Raw genomic sequence first — 24,743 nt, 5'->3', positions numbered from 1 at the left:
AGGCAAACAACAAAAATGTTGCTTAATGTTTTTCCAATACAAATTGCGACCTTTCATTTTCGATTAATCAAACAGAGCTCGTTACTTAAGTCATTTTGTCTTTTCGCAATAAATTCATTCATTAAAGCACCAACTATAAAAGGCAAATCACGTAATAAAACGAATGTGACAAATTTGTTCGCGTTCTGTTGGATAGAAAAATGTAAACTCGAGATAATTAGAAACTGTAAGTATATAAACGAGTTGTGCCGTTTGTTTACTATTTCATTTGGCCAACCCACTTGACTACAGTTTTCAACTGCTTTGTGAAATCAATTATTGGGAAATCAGCTTGCTTGCATCTTATAATCAGACTCTTCCGATCGTTGACAGAGTTTCCTCAATTTAGCTAACTAATAAAACTAACCGAAGTGGTATTTTGGTTAGTACCTCTCTATAATTTTGGGTCAAAAAGCTCTAAGTGACACATGATTCAAAAAGATGTCTGTATTTATACGACTTGACATATTTTTCAGGCCTTAAATGATAAAAAAAATGTGGTCTGTGTATTAAACAGCTCTATCAATTGTGATTTTAGATGATTATGGAACACATCTTGAAAGTAGAGCAGAAGCAAATTCACATCCATTACTAGTACCATCATCTAATTGTGTTTGTAAATAACTTTTTTTACTAAATAAATAAAAGTAATTTTGAGAGATGGAAATCTTTATTTTGACTTTTACGCGCTGCATTGATGGTATGTTTGAATACTGTCTGCAGCTGTCTAGTTCAAAAGTGTGATATATGATTGACATACAACAGCATTTCCAAAAGTATAGATTTTCCAATTTACACATGCACTAGACCTTTTTTAACGAAATTACTTACTTTTCAAATTTTACCACTGGTGAGGAAAATTAGGGGCGACTCAAATAGTGAAGTAAATAGCCTTTATAAATAAATAAAAAATAAACATTTTTTACCCATATATTTGTCGCACTATCCTTATAAGTATTTTAAGAGACCAAGGCAGTTTAAGGAAACCTCCATACAGTTATCCGTCAGGGTGAAATGAATATATGCAAATTTTCACTTTCAATTCCAATTTATTTATATATTATGTTTCGTCCATAGTAAAACTGAGACTTTTAATAATAACATACGGGATGAAAAGTCCTGGTCCTAATACATAGATGGCACTAGTTTTATTGCTTTCGCCACTTTTTCAGTTAGTACTAATCTTAAGAAACAGCCGTTAAAATTGCTTGATATTCTTTTCAATAACACAGGTCGACAATGTTTTGTCCTATAAAAGTGTAGGGTCATTTCCGAAGTAATTTTTTGCGTAGAATCCGAATCCGGGGTTTAAATTGCTCTATCACGTCAGGATTTTGAGATATTCTAACATAAAAGTGCAAAAAACGCTGTTTTGCCCATTTTTGAGGTTATGTAGCTACGCAGATTTTGCTCTTCATAAAAAAGTAAACATAGTATTTTAAAGTATGTAGCTACGCAGATTTTGCTTCTCATAAAAAAGAAAGCATAGTATTTTAAAGTATAAGTCTTCCTCTTTTAAATGCCGTTGAGTTTGCTCAAATATCTTTATTTTTCACTGAGATATCGCATTTTGAAGTTTTTTTTATTTTTTTTGTGCGACTATGTAATCGACCGTATCACGTCTCATGTTATCTCAATGGATTTTCGAATATCGAAAAATTCACAAACATGGAAACTTCAAAATGCGATATCTCAATGAAAAATAAAGATATTTAACCAAACTCAACGGCATTTAAAAGAGGAAGACTTATACTTTAAAATATACTATGCTTTCTTTTTTATGAGAAGCAAAATCTGCGTAGCTACATAACCTCAAAAATGGGCAAAAACAGCGTTTTTTGCACTTTTAGGTTAGGATATCTCAAAATTCTGACGTGATAGAGCAATTTAAATCCCGGATTCGGATTCTACCCAAAAATATACTTCGGAAATGACACTACACTTTTATAGGACATTCCGAACTCATTTTTTTGCAGACCTGTGTAATTAGTGAGTTGTTGAGCTAAGAATGACGCTACTTTTGCTGTTTTCAAAACAATGAATCAAAAAGAAGTTCCTGTTTTAATATTACACTGCTTCTAAGTAAGATAAGACAAATTGCTCGAATTAAGTGGTTATCGCTGAAACTGAGACCTATTTTGTCATATTTCGCTCTACAAAAGTGGTGTTGAAATGCTAAAGCGGCGCTGGAATGATTGCGTTGTTCTCCATGGAAATTACGTTGATAAATAAAGCTAACTTTGAACAAGAAAAAACGTGTTTTCTTTGTCAGTCCATCTGTTACATCTACATCATTTTCAGAAGCAATTTTATGTCGCAACAAACACGAGAACAGCGAGTTATCTGATCAAAATGCCTTCTAAACAGAATTAAACACTCTGATGCGCCTGAGATGTAACGGTTTTCTTCTGATGGAAAAATTTCGACCAAGACCAAGAGACCAACGTCAGAAATGAGATATGACTATGTTACAATCCTACAGCGGTTTCTGTTGTCATACACACAAAGTTTCCACCCACTGATATAGTTTTAGGTGCTGTGAGCAACAAAGAACATGTCATGCCACCACACTTCTTTATTCAAGGATTTCGAGTGAATTATGCTGCTCTCGTTCACACAAAGCGATGGCGATGCAAGATTTGATGGCTGCAAATTTCCATGATCACGTAACACCGAACTTATGGCCGCCTAACTCGCTGACCTTAATCCCTTGGATTAAAACGTACGGGACGTAGTTGAGCGTGAAACCAATAAACATCTTCATAGCAGCATTTCTTCTCTGTACGCTACAATTAATACCGTTATGGCCAATTCGGACATGCATTTGCTTCGAACCCCAGATCGTGGAGACTATTGCAGCTAGTGGCAATTTTATTAAATGATTTTATAGTTATGTAACAAGTTAATGTTGCGCAAACAATTTTTGAAGTTTCATTAATTTTTTTTTTTTTTTTTCAAAATAAAAGCTAATTAGTTTTACTCTTAAGTTTTCCCCAAAAACCGTAAACACACTGTAGAATAGAAAGTGCAGTTTTTCAAGTTGTCTTTCCCATGTAATTTCCTAGACTTTACATATTCTAAGTTGATACTTTTAGAAGGTAGAACCAATACGTTTTGAAGTTCAAAGTCAACCATCTGTTTTTCGATAATTTGGCATGATGGGATTTTTTTCGTGCCTAAACTTCTATGTACATTCACTTTAGCATAATTTTTTCATGCGTTACACTTGTTACACTCATTCCTGAAGTTCATACCATACATACAAATTTACGCGTTTTTGTTTGTAACAAAAAATCTGTTTCTTATGCATACCAACTCATTACAGCCATCACAGCAAAATTTGCTCGTTTATGTATTTTTTTTGTTGCTAAAGTTGTTACTTTTTCTTTGGTTCCACTTTGTTATTTATTTGCTTTTGCATGCATGAGTTTTTGTTTACTTGCTTACCTGTCCAACCTGAAACGCATTCACATGTAAAATCACCATCACCATCCAAGCAAATTCCACCATTTCGACAAGGATTTGGCAAGCACTCATTTAAAGCTGCAAGCAAAAAGAGAAAAGAGCAGACGAAAAAAAAACGTAAGTCGAACAACAAATGCAAAAAATAAAAAAATAAATCTATAAAAATAACAAGCTCAGCAAGGACATGAGATTGAGCAGTATTCGAAGTTAAAAAGTGAAAAAAAAAATTGAAAAATAAAAGCAAAGAATAAAAAGAGCAAGAGCCGTTGAAGGGGTATTGTTAAAGAAGTTGAAGAAAAAAGTTTGCGTTTGCGAGTTAATTGGGTTTTGGGGCAACACCGCGGCTGCACTGTTTGGTGCGGTGTTTTGTCGGCATGCAACATCTTCGTTGCTTTGCTATGTCAGTGAGTGTGTGAGTGTGTGTGTCTTGTTCATTGTTGGCCGCTGTTATCCTGCAGCATGTCAGTCGGCCGACTTTTGCAGATAAAGTCGCTATAAATGTATATTTGTAGGTACATATACATGCATATGTACATATGTCTGTCAACTAGTTAGACTTCGCAGCAGTCAGCAGTTAACTTCTTTGCGCAATTCCCGCCACCAGCGCCGCCTTCGTTGCCATTTTCATGCATCTTACTGGCTCATTTAGTCCATTTCGTTAAGTCCGGCAAATGAATTTCAAAAATTTTAATTAACATTTTTTGTAGTCTACGTATATTTGGCGCGCTATGCTTTGGTTTCGCGTGTAAGTAGCTTTTATTTTGGTTAATTTTCAATGTTGCTTAAAATAAATAGTAGTCAAAGCCATAGCGGACATGCAATCATGCCGCAAGCAACACTCATTCGCGCTATACTCGTATCAGAAATGATAGAAAAATGAGTCCCCTTTCAATTTATTCATATTTATTGCGATTCAACACTTTTATTTGTTCTTCAGCGCAAGAACACCAGTATGCAGCAACGTTCTCAAATTATTTTTTTCTTTGTTAAAAAGGAAGTAGCGGCACGGTGTTTGTTGGTTTGTGTCTCCCTCGGCATGTAATCCTTCTAGTTACTGCACAACTCTGCTGATTTATTAACTCACGAATGAACAGTCGCTTTTCATAGAATTGCAGCCTTCAAATAGTGGCAAATAGTTCAACAACAATACTTAGTTCTAGGCTTGATTTCCCCGCCACGCTTCACACGGTTTGATTGCTGCTGATTTCAGCTGCTTTATTTACTTTTAGTTTACTTCCAGTTTTATTGATGCCTTAAATCTTTATACAGACATCAGCCATTCCGTTGAATTCACTTTTCTTTCAGCTTCCCATCTCAGTGCTCACTTTTCCATACAAACGCTCGTTTAGATGGTTTAAATGGTGGGAAAGTATTTTATGTCTGTGTTCATTTGCTCATATAGAATATTATTATGATTGACTAATGATTAATTTTATTTATGTTTGAGTTAAAAAAACTATTAATGATACGATACTTAGAAGCACAAACACTCAAAAAACAACATAAAAGAAGCAGAAACGGCAAATGCTGTTTGCAAGTTTGTTGCTTAAGTCTTTTGTACTTGAACGCTGAGTGTGATTATAAATGATTCGATTTTATTTCCCGTGCTTTTCATTTTATAATTTTTACTAATTAAATCTCTGCTGCTCTACTCTACCTATTTTGTGCTTATGAGTTTTTGTTTACTTACTGTGCTCACAGAAGGTGCCCGTATAGCCGGCATGACATTTGCAGCGTGTGCCCACATCACTGATCTCACATGTGCCATACCCACTGCATGGGAGTGCATTCGTGGTGGTATTAGCGAAACAGCCTTCTACAATAAATTTTAGAAATTCATTAATTTAGCGAATGTTAACGGGAGTTACATATACTCTTAAGCACATACATATCCATTTATATACAATACTTTGCAAAAAAAAGCCCAACATATTGACAAGTTTTGGCTATTTATTTTTTAGTTTCAGTTAATTTCTTATACAAATAGAGTTCGTTTTATAAAAAAGAGCGTGATAATCCAAGCTTGATAGAAATTGAATGAATGCAGTTTTGCACGAAGTTTGAAACTTGAAATTATGTGGTTTTTATTATAGAATGATGTATATATTAAAAAAAAATATAATTAAAATTAATTAAATATTTATAAGTACGAGTATAGTATCAAAACTGTGGTGGTGACCCTATAATTATGTCACTCACTTTACATTTTGTCTTTTCGTTTGCTTACCATTGCATGGCGGTTTCGAACAGAGCGGCCGTGCTTGCTCGCAGAGCTTACCCGCTCGATCCGGTGGACAATGACAATAATAGCTGCCGGGCGTATTCAGGCAGCGACCCTGTTGACACGGTGAGGGTGTGCAGTAGTCTTTGGCCTCCTGAAAGTAAAGCTTAGTCTTAATTATTAGATATAGATGAAATTAAAATGTCCAGAGATGTAGAGTGAACTTAGATGTTAACAAAATGATGAGATAAACAGAAAGCTACGATTTCAGAGTTTTTGGCTAGTTTTGACCTGCAAAACTTATTATTATTATTATTATTTTTAGATTACTGCCCACTGCAATCAAAATTAATGTATTGTGCAAAGCTGGCTGAGGTGCCCTATATTGGAAGGGTTTTTAAAAATTTTAGCACCTTATAGGGTTTATTGTTCCATAATTTCATGGAGGCATGGCAATACCACCAAGGTTCCGGCAATACCAACATGTCTCCACGAGTTTTCTTCCTAGTGCAGGACATTTACAAAATTAAGTTCTGAATTTTCAGCGTCCATTTCATAGAAATGATACGTCAGGCTACAGTGGGCTGTAAAGTAAGTAGTTAAAAGTCTTAAGTCTACTCTGCTGAGCGAAAGTAGCTTATCAGAAATGCCTCTGTCCAGTGATAGGAATTATTTCACTTCTCGCTGACCGATAAAATTTCGACAGTGTTCAATAAATTTCTTCTTCTCCCACTTTCTGAGTAATTCGTTAATTAGGCCACAATAAAAGTTCACAGAAAGGCTTACGATCAATTTGAGGCATGTTGACGCCTTCTTTAGCTAATTTGCCAGCAATTTTATTTCCCTCATATCCTTCATACCCAATCCAATAATACTGTGTTGAAGTTCTCTAACGTGCTAAGAAATTTCAAGTAATTATTTATAATTTTTGAGGTGATTTAAGTTGATAGAAGGGCTTTCAAACCCGCCTAACTATCTGAATGTATAGTACAGAGACATTCCCTCACACATATTTCAATGGCATGTATTTCTGCCTAGAAGATCCCTAAATAAAAACTCATTGGATTTTCTGAATTTAGGCCCATTGAATTAGGGATTATTTCTCCAGGCCGTGCCTTCATTAAGAAATACTTGGAAGTTCCTGCAGAGAATGGGTTTGGGTGATAATGTATCAACCATATAAAGGACAGGCGCATGTCGAAAGCCTTCTAAGATCTTTTAATGTCCTCTCATATGCCCTCTTAATAGATTGAAGATGCATTTTAATCTTAAAGCACTCAAACGTGGTTCTTTTTCAAATGAAATGGAAAGCGGTGGTATGCATGAAACCACACCTAATGCGTCAGTTGGGCATGTTTTTGTGGCTCCTGTTGAGCTGACATAGATAAGACAGTACAATTTGTTGAGTTCATTTTCCCATTTTGTTGCTTAATTTTAGGACAGCATACTACGACATAGTGACTATTGTTTTAACAACTGTAGTGAACGACCAGTAAGAAATTCTGGGATTTAGTTTTCAAGTTTTTCCAAAAAGCCTTGTATAGACAAAGAATGCTCTTGCGGTTTTTGCAGTAACTTTCTCAAGAAAAGAGTTCGAAGTGAGCGTTTTATCAAGTTTAATGTCAAGATATTGAAGAGTTGATTCATTTAGAACAAGATATTTGACTTTAATTTTCCTTTTCTTAGTGAACGGCACTAGCGTCAAGGCTTTCGCAATTGCTTTTAAACCTCTTATATATATATATATATTTTCGGCTTTAGTTAGCGATGCATGATTTTGTAAATTGATGGAAGCGGCATAAAACTGTGTAGTTTATATTTTAAAAATTTTAATAATTAGACCTTATTCCGAAAGATCCCAAGCTTCATATGTATAAAAAATTAATAAACCTGAATTTATTTTTAGAAAAATTATATGGAAAGACGAAATTGCTGCCTTCTCCTTTAACTTTCATTAAACTTTGCGTTACTCGATGACATTGCATATTTTTTGGGAATGTCTAATAAAGGTAAAAAATGGTTCTTATTTTGGGCAAATAAGCGCCGGACCATTTATCGGCAAAAAAAAAAGGCATTGAAACGAAACAAAATGAACTACAATTTTACCCAATAAATGAAAAAATAAAAAGAATTAGTCACAGGCATATCTTTTTTAATTTTTCCGGGGTGAAGCCTTTGTTGAAGAACGTCCGTGGTAAGATTTTAAGAAATATATTTTCAAAACCTTTTAACCCTCCTCTAACTCATTTTTTACAAGGCATTTTAGGTACTTGCCAGATAAAGTATCAAAACTACTCACTATGAGAAGTAATAAAGAGTTGCCCTAGAAATTTTGCTACATATGTCCGAATAGTAAATTAAGCTGTGATTAATACTTTGAACATTATTTCTAATTTTTCAAAACAACTTTCATCACAAATAAGAAAATCTAATTTGACCACCAAAAAAATTGAACTAAATCGTGAACATTTTCGTACGATTATTTTCTATAATTTTCAACGTGAATTAACAAGAATGCATCGATGAACAAAAATCATTATATGGTGAGCAAGCATTATCCTTTGGTACCGTAAAAAATTGAAAGAATGGATTTTCCTGGGAATGCTCTGGGAGTTTCCTCCAAAATTAGTTGTTGTGCCAGAAAATATCGTTACTGCGCACGAAACGTTTGAACCAGATCTTCACGTTACATATCGTGAGATTGTATATCCTTGGGCATTGATATGATGAGCGTCGATACGATTTTTCATGCTCAACTTGTGATAAAAATGGTGCGCGCGCCTTGGATCCCATACAATTTAAAAAACGCGTTGAAAATGCGATTGGGCGCACTGCTTCGAAAATTGGTTCAAACGCGTGCAAAAGTGTATTGATCATCATGGAGAATATTTTGAAAAATGTTCATTTTTCCGTTGTTAAGCCAGAAATATAAATAGCAACCCCCATCTTATTACATGCATCATAATAAGATCACTTGAGCCTTGAATGCTTTAAATAAATATTTACTAAGACATTTATTTGAAGGTGACTAATATTCTACATACAAATGTATGCAAATGTTTGCTTGTGGGGCATGCAAAATAAAACATTATTCACTCACTGCGGCAGAGCTCATTTAAATACGGGAACGCCTCTCGTACAAAAAAAAAGAAGCTTACTACGGTTTCTCTTCATTCCCAACCTTCTTTTTATACCGTTTTAACTGCAGTTCGATTTACTTAAATAAATCCAAGCATAAATGTACGAGTATGTAAATGTAGAGGTGTGCATAAATATTTTACTATGTACCGAACAACTGCATACACATACATACATATGTACGTCTATAGCACAGGGAAGTTCACCTTGTCGGCTAATGACGCATTTTTCATTAACGAAAAAATTTATACTCATTTCCTGCTAGAGCGACAGCTTCTGCTGCTGTCCTAGGTGCTCAGCGCATAAACCGACAACGTTCAAACTAATCCTGAACGACCCACTTCATCAGACAAACATAAAATCTCTTTTAAAGCGCATAAATCTTTACATTTCATTAACACCCCGAAAAATGATGAGTTTTTGTTTTAATATTTGTACAAAAAAAAAAACCGAAGAAGAAGAAGAGTATAAAGCAAACAAATGCCATTCAAAACAAAATATAATAAAAGCATCACAAATTTAGGCGATATAAGAAATACGAGTAAATATAAACTTTTCTAGCAACAACAATATCAACATTGCAACAACATACCGGCAAGCTGCCTGCCAGTAACGAACACGTGAGAAAATCCCAAAAAACTTGCCACAAATATTTCATGCCATCGCATTTGTATCTTTTTGTTTTTTGTTTCCAAGTTGATTATTTGGTTGGCTGATTCGCCACACACATACATTTATACATACATATCCATGTACCTGTGTACATCCCTGTGTATTCTTTATTCGTTCATGTTCATTTTATATTTGTATATATTTTTATATTCTCATCACAATTGATTGCTCGTAATGCGATTAGTGTTAAAAGGCATTAAAGCATCGAATTCATATGACAGACACACCACTGTTGTGTGCGCACTGCAGACTCACACCAACGGCTTCGTGGAGAGTGAGGGAAAAGTGGGGCGGCAGGTTTATGTTGCTGGCGTTGCTGAAGCTGTCGCCGTTACTCTTTCTGCGCTATTGGTATTGGTGCGCTACCTGCGGCAGCCAAACAGCAACATATGTATGGAACCGTTGCTTGCCATTGATCTGCAACACCTAGTCGACCCAGAGTTGGAGCACAACACAAATGGTTAAATGCTCTATTCGGATGTGATGTGCAACTATGGATGTATATGTTTGATTACAAAAAAATCTGACAACAAACAAAAAAGGCATCGCAGGCTAAAAGCAAAGAACGGAAAATAAATTTTTTTTTAGTGTCATTTGATACGCCACAGCAGCCGCCAAAGCAATGCATTTGTTGTATAGGATTGGGAATGTAGAAAAAAAAACTAAAAACGCCCGATAGAAAAGCGTTCATTTGGTGCTTATGAGGGAACAAAAAATCATAGATATATGCAAACATTTGTATGCTAGGCTTCTACAGCTACTTTTCACATTTATTTTATCTGCTTGATTACATTTTTTCAGAATTTTTTACTGCTTGATTCTATCAAAGTATTCTGAGACTGGAAATTTATTCAACTCTTATCCACAAAATTCTAAACAAGTAACTATCTCTTTTATTTGACTTAAAGCACATTAATTTACCTGAGAAACTGGGAAAGTAATGCGCAATTGTAAGAAATCATATCGAAGACAAATCGAGCATAAATAATAATTGAGTGTTTCGAATATTTTAACTTACGATTAAAAAAGCAGATATTTCGGTTAATGACTTGTAAGGGGCTGACTTAGCCGTCCCATGCTGGGTTTTTGGCTTTGTAGTAATGGCATTACTTAATTTTGAGTACTTCATTAGCACTTTATTTCCGCCTAAGGTGTCGATATGTAAATAACTCACAATAAAACAAAGCGTTGAAAGTAGGTGAAACAGTGAGATAAGGAGAGGAATGTAATAAGTGTAATAAATTTTGTTAAACAGTATGCAGCAAAAGGCTTGAACGCCCAGCGTAGTCAGTCATATAAAACAGAGCAAATAGTTACATAGGAGTAGTTAACTTTTTATTACTGGTATACAAAGTGACCGAATAGCAGATGGAGTAGTGATTCCGCTGGTAGTAGTTCCGTTTTGCAATTGCATTATACTAGAAGTTTTTTATTGTTGTAGCAGCTAAAAAACTACAAATATTCCTACTTAGAGCCGTGAAGCCATCAGTCGTAGACATCAATCAGTACCAACAGTAGGTTTAGAAAAAAGGCTGTTTCGATAGGATTGGCCCAAAGAGAGAGAGAGAGAGAGTTGCTTGATGATAACGTTTAAGCGAGCATGGAAGAGGTGGTTACTGTCATGCTGGACAACTATTGGGTATATTAGAGTCAATTTTGCGTAAGTAGAAGTGCAACGTGCAACCAGAACGTAGTTGTGTCAGAACGCAGTTGGGTCAGGGAAAGGCGTCTCTTCGTCTTCATTGTGTGGTAATACAACTCCGATAACGACGGTCTTGAAAATTGTTCAGCAGCACTTTGCGCTACAGCAGCAATATTTTCCACAGAACGTCCAGTTTTTGGTCTACCAGTCCTTTATCTATCTTTTTCAGAAACAACTTCTTGAAATTTTTACCAATTTGAATTGTCCATTGATTCGGTAGACAATTTCCCCCAAAAGAATTACTACTTTTTGTTCTTTAAGATCGACTATTTTCATAACAAATATACAAGATGGCATAAAAAAAGTTCTGTCTAGGAATTTTCACTACTGGCACTTAGGCATCACTTTTGAAGGGCTCTTTACCTATTCAAAGAATTATTCGTAGAATTCTCAAGTGCATACTTATGAAACGGGAATTATAACTTTCACAGAGCACTGTCTATTTAAGAATATTGTCTTTAAGTTTTTGTAGTACTTCTAAGATTCGGGTGTAGTTCGAAATACTAACTAGCAAAGTAAATTTCGAAGGCGTGTAAAAATATTGGAATCCACAAGCTGCATATGAATTAAATACTACTCTTAATGCTCTTATTTTAGTACACTCAATTTTTTATAAATAACTAATTAACAAACATTTTTCAAGTTAATTCGTCACTTTAAATTTCCCTGTGTTTTTTTTTTTTTTCTTGGAGATAATCGTTGCTTTCTTATTCTGTTATGAATTACATCAATATGTCGTACCCATGAAACGAGATGATTTTGTAACCTAATTTTTGAATTTGAAATTCTCTAAAATATATTTACCTCACATAACGAGCCGGAGTAACCCAGCAGGCAGATACACTTAAATTTTCCAATCAAGTCCACGCATTCAGCACCATTGCGACATGGTGAGTTTGCGCATTCATCTATGTCGGTCTCACAATCGCGACCTAAAAATAAATTTAAAAATAACAAAATAAGCAAAAACAAAAATAGAGTTAAGTCTTATAAAACTCTAGTTTTACGAAAATTGAAAGCATTCCAAATTGTTATAATAAGCCGTAAAGACAATTGAGACCAGCTGCCTTGGTGCACCAATAAGCGTAGTGCTTGAATATAGCCCGAGGCATTTGTTTGAAGTTTCTGGCGTACTTTCGAATAATTTACCACAATTTATTGAGTTTTATTTATTTTTTGATCACATTTTTAATTTATAATTTTTTAATATTTAATTTCTTAATTTATAATTTCCATTCATCACTTACCCGTAAAACCTGTTGCGCACGCGCAATGATAGTCATTCACCAAATCGATACAGGTCGCTCCATTCTTGCATTGTCCCACGCAATCATCGGTGTTTTGCGCGCACGTTGGCCCACCCCAGCCTTCGTTGCAGATACATGAAAACGAGCCGGGTAGATTGATGCACTCTCGCGCATTTATACAGGGACCCACTGTGGTGGACAGTGCTGATCCCGCCGTTGCATTGCCTGCAGATGCCGCTTGCGCTTTGAGTGCTGCCCTCGCGGCAGCCGTTGCAGCTCTGGAGGTTGTTGCAGCACTTATGGCGGCAATCAACGCCGCCGATGAGGTCGCTGATGAAATCGCATCTGCTAAAGATGCAGCGACGTTGTTATTATTGTTTGTCGTGTAGTGGACTTCGCATTCATTTACATCGGTTTGACATACATCGCCTGTCCACTCGGGAGGACATTCACAGCGAAAGCCGCCGATTAGATCGATGCAAGTGCCACCGTGTTCGCAGGGACCGCCAGCACACTCATCGATATCTGTAAGGTGAAAGATGGGAGGTAAGAGGCAGAGGAATAAAGTAAGGAATGAGTTGAGATTTTTTTCTATAACTATTGTAGTTTACGTTTGATGCTAGGTAGAGATACAACATCGGCTTTTAATGTTTCTGCTGTGTCTACATGTGTGTTATTGCTCTTGTAACTTTATGTAGAGATCTATCAGAGCATATATGTGAGTATGTATGCATGTACATACATTCATTTGGTTAGAAGATGGACTAAAACATGCCTGCCAGCGCGGATGGGTGATGCTTGAATGATGTGGCAGCCGTGAGATCTTTGCTGTTGCCTGCAAGGAAGCTGGAAATCAAGTGTCTTGCCAAGTGCTCACTTATATAAAAGCAAGTATATTCATATAGACAAACGTGTAAGCAGGCACTTATGTATCTTCACAGAGAGACATTTTTATCTTTTGTTGGAAATCGTATGTTTGCATTTACGCTACTTATTTATTTCTGCCATTGAAGTGTGTTGTCGCTCCTTCTGCTATCTTTATTTTGATTTTTGCTGTTGTAATATTGTAGTAAGTAGGCGTGTGTTTACATTTGTTTCTCTATGTAGTATTACACAATTAAGAATACTATTTTATTTCGATTTCAATTTGCGATAGGCAAATTTTTGTAGGAATTCATTCAAGTGGGTAAAGTGGTAAAATGAAAGACTTAAGAAACGAACTTGCGTTGGTGGGGAATAGTGTAAATAAATACAATACTCGGATATGAGCGCAGGAGACAAAAACTTATGTATACAAAATAAGATGGTCCAAACTTAAGTTTGTGCTAAGGACAAAAAAATTAGGCGCCTAGTTTTTATTTTCGATTTTTTTATTTAATATTTACCCGTCCGGCCAACGCTTTGAAAATCACCATTGCATTCCCATGGGAAAAATTTACTTTTTCCGTAAATATGGTATACAAAGATTACAGATCGATTATTTAAACTTCTCTTTTAATTTTCCTTAACAAAAGCTCAAAAAATAAAACCCAATGCTTTATTAAAAAAAAAAATAATAATAATAATTTGAACTATTTTTATAGGAACTCTGAAAAACCGGCAAAATTAAAAAAAAAAATGTTCATTAAAAAAAAATAATGAACTTGTTTCTTTGATTTTTGACCTAAAGAATACTTCATAACCAAATACATAATATCTTATTGTGGAGTTTTTGGAATTGTTTAAAAAATGTATTGTTGGTGCTTAATAATGTTTTAATCTTACATTGTCACTTCTAACATCAATATAATTTTTTGTTTTTTTGAGACATCTTTATAGGTATACTAATTTTGTTTTTGAATAAGTTTTTACTAAGTAAAAAAATGTTGTAGATTAATGGAAACTTCATTTTGACCTTTACGTGCTCCATTGCTTGTCTGTTTGTATACTGCAGCTGTCTTGTTCACAAATCAAAAATATGATCGTCGCCAATGTCAAAAATTTGAAATTTTCCGACAGCTTGATTAATTTTGCGCCACCCGGTGTATATGTCCTGCACTTTATACAATTTCATATGTATTGTTTCATTCTATAGCAGGAAGAATATAAATAATAGCGGCTGCTCTGTTTTAAAAGCTCGCCTAAAGGCTTGCTACAACAACCAGTCGAGTGCGTTAAATTTCATTAAATTGAGGAAAACGTTTTCTAATTCGAGGCTTTCCTCAAGGCACTTCTCCCATGCGCCGATGCAGAATGTATAGATAACTATTTTCACATTAAAAATTAATACTGAACATTTTTTTCTCAAAACCGAGTAAAATCATTAAAGAGAGGTTTTGTCCTTAAGGTTGGTATGAAGCTTTTAAGGCAGGAGGGGTAGAAGTGAGTTTACCCGCATTTGACTGCGCTCACATCCACAAAAGTCAGGAGACTCACAATTTTGTTATATTGAATTGTATCTAGGTTCATTATATCACGCATTCACTGTATATTCGGTGAGCTGTCTTTTAAGTGAACCTTATTTTAATAGTTTCTAATTATCTCGTTCAACCTTTATGAAAAAAACACAGCTGAACTTGTTACCTCTTTAACCAGAAATTGCAAGAAAGCAGCGCCATGACCAATACTAATTGGAGCAAGAAAAATCATTAAGCCAACAAAAATGTCTAATTTCAAGTGAATGTCTGCACTAATGGAAGGTACTAAACCATTATCTGGTAGCGCACTTTTATAACTCATGAATTCTAATCTTTATGTGTGATTGGCTATGGAGGTGGACGCCCGGCAGGAGTATGGAAAATATTTAAGCATAGTCGCTTTTTTGCGGTTTTTTGCAAAAGGGAGTATGTCGGTTGGATGAATTTTTTATTTTTCTTTACCTAACCAACTAACCAACGACATGCGAAATTAAAAACATTCCGTTTTTAATTAAGAACGAACAAGCACATGCTTTTTACTGTCACAGCACCCACAAAAGCACTGCGAAGAAAAACCACGCTTTGGTGTTATTTGATTACTTTATTAGTAAATGCCCACGAGTATATTTCTAACGTGGACAAATTCAAAAACTCAAAAATTTCCAAATGTTAATTATATTTACTTTGAGTAAATCATATTTTACTTCATTGTTTGCCATACTTTTTGACGCTACAGTGTCGCTACGAATATCAAAGAAGTATTTGTGTTTACAAACCCATTGAATGCCACTTACAAAATCTTTATGGACCACAGCAGCAAGCCGCAGGCGCATCAACCATAAAAAAATAAACAAAAGAAAAGTAGAAGTAAGTGTAGCAAACAAATATGTTCATACATACACACAAACATATTTTTATTTGAATACCTAAAAAGCGTTTGGGAGGCCAGCCGCGTAACAACAGAGAAATCTTCGCCAACACACACACACATTTGTAGTATAAGCTATTAAAAGGCAAGTGATATAAGAAAACAAAACAAACAAAATACTAGCAAATACACTCTAACTACAACTACAATCATAACAACAACAACAGCAACAACTAAAGCAAGTACTCACATTAAAGCAAAAATGCTTTTAACACCTTCTTGACAAGACCCTCTCATTTGTCATAAGCGCACACACAAAAATGTTCGTTTTGTATGTGCATTGCCCCAACATACACACACAAACATACATATATATTGAGTGAATAAAAAAGGTGTACATGCAGTGGGGGAATGCAACACCATATGCTGGCGGAATGCAAGGGCACAAGTGGGCACAGAGTCTGAGCTTGTGTGGAGCATTGCGTGCGCTTCATTTGCTTCTGTACATTCATATATATTCATGTCTACCTACCTGCAACTGTATGCGCATATATATGTAAGTTCGGGTGTGTTTTATTTTCAATGAAATGAGGAATATTTGTATGCACTACTTATGAAGTGGGAATGTGTGTGCGCGTATTTACAAGAATCTTCGTTTGCTATACATACGTGGCCACTTGTAATGCTTACAAATCGTTTTAAAAGTCAAATCAACAAACCAGCCGTTTGTAGTCGCTGTGTCCCTTTTTGCTATTCGCAAGCGACATATTACATTTTTGCGTGATTTGTGGTTTTACACGCCTGTAAGTACACGCAAAGAAAATTTTAAATATTTTTATTAAATATTTTTGATTTAAAGGCCTTCGATTTTGGAAATAGTCTTGTTGGTATCTGCATTGAAATGTGGCTTTCGCTTTGGGGTTAAAAGTATAAAATTACAAGAGTTAATGCTGAAAAAGTGTAAAAATACGAGGAATAGATGTTTTTAAGCAGCAAATTGCTAACAGTTTTTCTGAATTTGTAATATGTGTGTCCTATTCCGAAAATTAGAGCCACTGAGCTTAGCTTGATTCTTGTGCGCAATCACCCTATCAGAAAATTTGTAATTTTTAACACTTGTGACACTAGACACCTGCAGTATACAAACAGCAAAACAATGGAGTGCGTGAAGGTCAAAATAAAGATTTTCTTCACTCAAAATTATTTTTATTTAGTTAAAAAGTTATTCAAAAAAAAAAAATAAATAAATAAAAAGTTGTATGATTAATTTTGCGCTAATACCTTAAGTATTCAAGAATTGCGATGATTTTTCGTTAGCGATATTGCGCATTTTCTTGATACGAGATATACTTTTATATCGAAGCAAACTCCAAACACCGTTAGACAAAAAATAGAAAACCAACTCGATTTTAAGCCATTTTAAATTTTATAACAAAGTAATACCAGAATTAAATGAGCTATAAAACTGCATACCCGAATTTTTTTCTACAAATTCCGAATAAAATTTTTGATAATTTTTTTTAAATATTTTTAAGTTTGCACAAAGTTTTGAAGCATCGAGGTACAATTATCAGCTTTTGAGTTTTATAAGTGACGACGTAAATAAGCCAAAATTATGCTTTTTGCGCCCATGCAAATTCTCAATTACGATAAAAGAGTTTCAATTTCGTGTGGAATTCGCGCAAATATTTTTTTGAATACGATGATAAAGACATGAATAACAATTATTATAATGAAATTTCGAATGCCCATTGTTGGTAAAAATTATGGCCAACTTTATGAGAAACACCGATACAAAACACATTTAGCCGTCAAAGCCAATAATAGGGCAGAGTCTTTAAATGAAAAAGGTAGGCAGAGATTAGAGCTGACGTAAATAACTATCGGAAAATAGAGAATTATAAAGTTAACATCATTATAGAAAAAACTTAAAATTTTTTATAAAAAATAAAAAAATAATGGGATTAGATTTAATGAATTTTGACTACGATTTTTAGAGTTTTAACAGAAATCCAGATGAAAAAGAAAGAAGCAATAAACTGTAGGTTTTGTATGTAATTTAGAAAATTTTCTTCAAAATTTCAAAGTTTCTAGAAAAATGCTTCTATGCACTTTTGAAGTCCATTCAATTTTGATGTAATACACTGCCGGTTTAAGGTGGCTTCGAGTTGGTATTTTTCAGTTTGTTAACGGTGGTATGCATTTTCTTCCAAACAATGAATGTTCGAAATGTTTTTATGTGGAGAAAACATACAAGACCACCAACAAAAAAAATTTCAAATAAAATACTGTAAAAACTTTAGACAAAAATGTACCTGATTAAGTGAACTCACTTTTGCTATTGACTGAATAACGGTAAGATGTAAATATTTCGAATACTTGTGCACAAAAAAAATTAGCCCGATTTGTATAATCAGTGGGCGATTCTACATGGGAATTGGGTAACGGAATGCTGAATGCGAAAAAGAGTCAAATTTATCTATCCTTACGTTTGAATGTCCAAATTATTTGGGCAATAGTAAAATAAGATTTCACTTCTCACAAAAACTCATGGCACATATAATCACAATCTTTTAGCAGCTGAAAACTGATTCCTAGAAATTTAAAATTAATTAACTCTAATCTAATTCTGCATTTATAAGCAAACATTTTGAACTTAAAGCACTCTTTAAAAATATAGTAATTTCATATTTTACAAAATTTTGTAGTAGTGAAAAGAATTTATTTCGAGTGTAATCTCGGAAGTGGCTCATTTATTATTCATAACGTACATGTTTATTCATCCCATCGCCATGCAATACATCACACCTCAAAGTATGAGCTTCTAAACATCGCTTAAGTTGTTGCTTTGCAACGCGACAAAAATCTTAAATGACCAAAATGTGTTAAGATTTATCTTGATGCTGCCGCTGTTTGTCGTTGCTGTAACATAGCAATGTTTGTCGACATATTTCATACTTGTGGCAGATTCAGCAATTGGAAGTGATGCATTTCTTTCAAAGTAAAGACAACAAGCCTTCTTTGATGTACGAAGATATGTACATCTAACTATTTATATCTACAAGTACATATATTTTAAAAGAAACTCCACATTTGTTTGTTGTACCAGCGGTGGATACAAAGTCAAATGCGCAATTGCTACACAGCTCGCTTGCACTCGGCCTCGACATCTCACATTCGTATATTAGCTGAGCAATTAGTCATAAGTGGCGGTACGCAGATCATTTGTTAGATTTTGTATGCACAGACTATGTATGCGTTTGCACTTTTCTTGTTTGAAAATATGCTCCAACAAATAGGTGAGTGTGCAATGCACACACGTACAACCCCTTATTCAATTCGAAAGCGCGCATTACAGCCGCGCAATGCATGCCAGGAGATCATTTAGTCACAGTAATCTTAATGCATTTTTTCTCTGCACATTTCATGTGAAATTTTCGGCTACATTCACTTGTGACACGAATTAAATACCTGCCTGCCTAATTTTGTTCGTAATACACACAGCCCATAGGCAATGCAAGTTTGTCTCTTAAGTCTTTAGTTTTGCGGCTTTCGAAAAGTAATAAAATTTCGTTTGCCAATAACGAGAGAAATGAAATCAGCGCAAGCCATTAGCATGCGATTAGTAATGGTAACAGGTGTTATTCGAATTGTAATACATAGTTGTTGTTAATGGGGCATGCAACACTGCAGTTTAGAGACGAATGGAGGTCACAAACACCAGCTGAGGGAGAGAAAGGCAATCACTTGGGAGTTTAAACATAAAGAGGAGCTTGGTAATTGCTGCACAAATTATTAACAATTCAAATGTATTTGATATGAAAATAAAAAAAACACAATTTAAACGACAACAACCACGGTGGTAGTACACAATAAAAACCTGTGTAAATGCGACAGTTAGCAAATCCTTTGGACTTCGCAAACAGACTAATAAATGCGGTCGAATTTTGCATAATTAAAGTGGCGCGCATGCATCAAATGCCAGAAAGCGGTATTAGACGCCGCTTACTCAGTGCATTGGCCGCGCCACAAATTGCAGCATGTGGCTCGAACGCAATTACGCGCTTTTCATTTGATTCCATTTTGCTGCATTAATTTAATTTCAAACCATGGACTGATCATGCACACATACATGCATACAAAGCTGCTTATATACACATGCCCGGGTACAATTTTTATGCATTTTTCCAATTACCATCCCCAGTCGCAGATTACTCGACCGACCGCTTGCTGGTCCAATCGTTCAAGTCAATGCGACTAATAGATGCAATTTAATCGGAGGAAAATAACTCGCCATAGTAACAAGAAAAACCAAACATCAATAGCAATAGCAAAATGAAAAAAATAATAAGAAAAAACGGTCACACGAATAAATGTATGAAACATAAATCAAAGCAATGTTGAGTGCGCGTGCGCTCCGAACTCCCGGCCGTCGATCAAGCGACCGAATCGCGACCGTGGCGTCCCATACATATGGCTAGCCAATATACATTTAGTAGTCATACTTACTGATTTCACATGATGGTCCCGTCCAGCCGCGTAAACAGGCACAAGTATATTCGCCAACCGGTGGTATCTGTTGCGGCCGATGGCCGATCGAATGATGCGAATGCAGCAGATTACTCGTGCTCGTACTGCTGCCGCTGCCACCATTGCCACTATTATGATACTGTTGCAGTTGCATTAGCATCGATGTGGCTAGCGATGGATTAGCAACACCTCCACCACCGCCTGGCAGCAATTTGGACGCAGCTGCAGCAAGTGGATTTATGGCGCTCGTGCTATTTCCGCGACCATCACCCGCACTGCCGCTTGCACCGCCAGCCATGCCACCTATACCAATTGGTGTTGTTGTTGCCGACGTAGCACTGCTTAATCCTGCCAATCCTAGCAGTGAGTCGCGACGACTAACTGGTTTCCCCATAGCTGAGCTCATGCCGCGCATCGCACGATATGTCGGCAACGTTGTTACATTCGGTAGTGTTGATTCCTGTGCGATTCATTGGATGGTTTGTTGGTTCGCCGGTTGGTCGGTGGTTGTGGTTCAAATTTTTTGCAGATTTAACAGATGTGCGATGTGTGTTCCAACGCAGTCGGGGCACATGTTGTTGTTGCGGCATCATAAAGTTCAGCCATGAAATTGTATAGCATGAAATGGCAGCGAAAAATCATAAAAGAAATATAAAAACGAGAAGAAAAATAGAAGAAAATAAAATGTTTTATTGAGAATTGATCAAATGAGGCAATGTGCATGAAGTAAATTGTAATAAAAAAGCGTGAAAGCACACAAATAAACATTAATATCATATATCTTACAAATAATTACATGTAGATGTGTGTTGACTGCGGTTGAGCTTCTTGTCACAAACACTCACACGGATAATATCATGCATGCATGTATTAGATTATACGCACACCGATTACTGAGTTTAAGGTATGAAAATGGGGGGATCGATACATAAAATTAACACTTATTGCTTAAATAAACAAAGCAAAATAGCCTGATAACCTACTAAGGTATGGTAATTCACTCAAGATAATTAATATTTAATTCAAAATTTCTATATGAGCGATTCCACGTCAAGTGATGCAAGTATTTTGGACATTGTTAAAAAATTAGCGCGCCTTGGCTTACATTCCATATTTCTTCGTTGGTTGGAGTTTTATCTCTTGCATCGTAGTTGCGTGGTTGTTGTTGTCAATCATCAGTCACATTTGTTTATTGTGTCATCTAGAGCCCCACAAAATAATATTTTTGACCCTTTATTTTTTGTCTTGTTTATCAGTATCATAAGAAACTGATTTTCATATGCAAAGTTTTTACTTTATGATGACTTTATGATAATCTATTATATTGTATCAAATTTCCCCGATTCTCAAATGCTCCAAAATGAGCTTGATAAAGTTCTTTCTTGGTGTACTAGTAATAAACTATTTTTAAATATTTCGAATGATATCAAATTACTTTCGCCAAGAGTTTTTCTCTTCTAAATATATTAAATTGTATCTCTAATTGCCGTTCGAGTTCGGTTAGTGAAATTTTGGAGTTAGGAGTTATTATTGAAGCAAATTTCACTTTTACTAGCCCTATTTAGCATATAATTTCGAAATACTATGCTATTTCAGCATTTTTAGGGTGCAACAGTGCAAAATATACAAGTCCTTACACTTTCAAATTGCTCTGCACATCATTCGTTCGTTCTAAAGTGTAATTTGCATGCTTCAGCTGGAGACTTTATTATGCCTGTCATATAACTCGAGTTAAACGTATGCAAAAAGTTTTTATTAGCTTTGCTCTTCCTTCCTTCCTTCGTTTCTGCCTTCCCTTCGTTTTCATGGTCCATACACTCATACTATTCCAGATGCTTGCTTATCAATTTGAAATCTCCGCAGTTTCGGTGATCTATTTTGTGTTTATCTTTCGTCTTTGACCTTATTCAAAGTATTGTGGATGGCGCCTCTCTTCTGGAGCGAATTTATTTAATACCTGACGTAGAGCGTTTTGTAACTGAGATTTTTTACATATTGACTTTATAAGAACTCTGTATGTGAGGAATGCACCCATAATAAGAGCTCTGATAGAATTCAATACTATCCATCTTTCTCTTTGCCTAGAAGCGTTTACCGACGATATTGTATTCTGCGAGAGTAGGGCAGAAGTCTAAGTTGTAGTTGAAGAGAGAAGTGCATGATCTATGTGACCATGTTGCTGAACCCAACAGCGAGGCTAGTGCTAGCGCAGATGGCGAAAACGATAGTTGGAGGCGAACGAGGACCAGCTTTCGTTTTTCCTATTCTGAGCTTCTTTAAAATATCGAGCTTAGGATAGGTACTAAGGGATACAGCAGAGCCTTTGGTCATATGGCAATGACGGTAGAGAAGCCCCTTGCGCGTCGACGGTAGCGTTACAAGTTTTAGAAAAGGGTTACTGATAAAATAAGGTTATCTGAAGTCTATAAGGAGTAGAAAATCCGCCACCAGAATAGAGATAAATAGGCTGGCATCCTCAACATTTTTGCGCCAACGAAGTGGAGTTAATATAAAGTTTCATATTTAGTTATTACTACAAATGCTATTTCTGCTGTACTGGGTGATTTTTTCTAACAAAGTAATTATTTTTTTAAATCTATTTTTTATTTTAAGAATTGCAAGATAGCGCTGTCCAGCTCATTATGTGCAATTTTGTTTAATATTGTAGTAAGATGTAAATATGTAAATCTAACTTTAAAAAAAAATATTTTTAATATTTTTATAAATTTAAATAAATATTGTATTAAAAATATTGTTTTTCGAGTCATAATTTTTTTTTTACTAGAAAAAAAATGTGCTAGCAATTTTTTTGTATGTAAACCAAACTAAAACTTCAACAAATTAAAAAAGAAAAAAATGAAATAAAATAAAACATATTTGTTAAAAAAATATAAATTAAAAATCAATTTTGTTTTCAATTAATTAGTTTTTAATTAAAAAATTTAAACTAAAAATGTATTTCTTTTTAACAAGAAAAGGCAATTTTTGATATGTAAATCAAACTAAAATTTAAAAATCGTTGTTAAAAAATTTATATTAATAATTACAAAAAATTTTTTCGAGTCATAATTTATTTATTTACAGTTTTTTATATTTAAATCAAATGAAAACTTCCGGAAATTCCAAAAAACAAAACAAAAAATTAAGTGAAAAAAATTATTTTCGAGGGATAACTTTTTGTAACAGATTAAGAAATTGCATGCAATTTTTGTATATGTAATTCAAACTAAAACTTGCAGAAATGAAAGAAAACAAAAAATTAAAAAAAAATATTTTGTTTTAATTACAAAATTTAAATTAATAATTAAAAAATTTTTCGAATCATAATTTTTTTAACGAGAAAAGAAACTTTGTGGAATTTTTTTATATGTGAAACGAAAACTTCAGAAATTCAAAAATCAAAATATTAGAAAAACATTTTTTAATTAAACATTGTTTGTTCGAGTCATAATTTCTTTTTAACAACTACAGCTTTTTTAAAATTATTTGGGTTTTACATGTTTTCTATGTTTTCTTGGTTTTTATCTACTTTCTATCTCCATAGTCGTAACTCTCTATATTTTCATACTAGTTGAATATACATAAGTTCCTTTAAAATTTGGAAGGCTCGGAAATGACTTTAGAGATGTGGTATTTTAAAGTTTTTTTATTATAATTTTGTGTGAAATTCGATTCTGCAGAACGCAGTCGAAAAAAATCGTTCCTTACAAACCGACCCACTCTAATATATATGCATATACATATAAATGCTCATTTAGGATATGCGGCTACTTAAGTTGTTTACGTTTTATTTTTATTTTTGTTTTTATTTTTGTATTTGGACTTAGTACTTACTTTGAGCGCGCAAGTTCCACCGTTTTTGCATGGATGCGTTGCACACGGATGCTCCACGATTTCGCAACGTTCACCGGACAGACCCTCGGCGCAAGTGCAGCGATATCTATCAGGTGCGGTATTCTCACAGGTACCGCCATGCATGCAGGGTTCATGAGTGCCACAGTAATTTAAATCTACAGCAATACAAAAGCAAAACGTAAGCAAGAAAAAGCATAAAATGAAATAAAGAAGAAAAGAAAATGCAATAATAAGAAAGCATCAGCTGGGGCAGCAGAAATATGTGCAACAACATGTATGGCTAGGCAGCAGCAGCTACAGACTGCGGCAACACGAACGTTATATTAAACTGTATTGAAAATGGCTACATAGTCAACAACAACAGCAGGACCAACCACAACAAAAACATGCAGGAATGTATTTGTGGCGAAAATGTGCGGCGCAGCTGGTTAGTTGGCTTTCGCGGCGGCACATGCGGCACATGTAACATACATACGTGCATCACATGTAACATGCGTTGCAGCCACGACCAAAACGTGCGATTTGCCATAACTTGCTTTTCCCCTTTTTCTACTTCGGTTTTTTTCGCCATCAACGTCACTGAGTATAGCACTCGTTGTTGTTATTCCTG

General features: G+C 34.9%; 1 protein-coding gene across 1 annotated transcript in view; it reads right to left on the bottom strand.

Annotated features, from left to right (window-relative positions):
- The window catches only part of LOC129235709 (protein serrate), a 128,791-nt gene that overhangs the window by 7,758 nt on the left and 96,290 nt on the right, over positions 1-24,743 (bottom strand). Inside the window, exons 7-13 of the mRNA XM_054869703.1 lie at positions 24,113-24,288; positions 20,258-20,738; positions 12,485-13,009; positions 12,042-12,169; positions 5,732-5,879; positions 5,195-5,320; positions 3,487-3,582 (exon numbers count right to left, since the gene is read on the bottom strand). Of these exons, the coding sequence (XP_054725678.1) occupies positions 3,487-3,582; positions 5,195-5,320; positions 5,732-5,879; positions 12,042-12,169; positions 12,485-13,009; positions 20,258-20,738; positions 24,113-24,288 (1,680 nt within the window). The remainder of the gene's footprint in view (positions 1-3,486; positions 3,583-5,194; positions 5,321-5,731; positions 5,880-12,041; positions 12,170-12,484; positions 13,010-20,257; positions 20,739-24,112; positions 24,289-24,743) is intronic.

This window comes from Anastrepha obliqua, chromosome 1, assembly GCF_027943255.1.
Source record: "Anastrepha obliqua isolate idAnaObli1 chromosome 1, idAnaObli1_1.0, whole genome shotgun sequence".
NCBI classification, from domain to species: Eukaryota; Metazoa; Arthropoda; class Insecta; order Diptera; family Tephritidae; genus Anastrepha; species Anastrepha obliqua.
The sequence above is the reverse complement of the archived record's forward strand: the minus strand, read 5'-3'. Positions and strand labels throughout refer to the sequence as shown.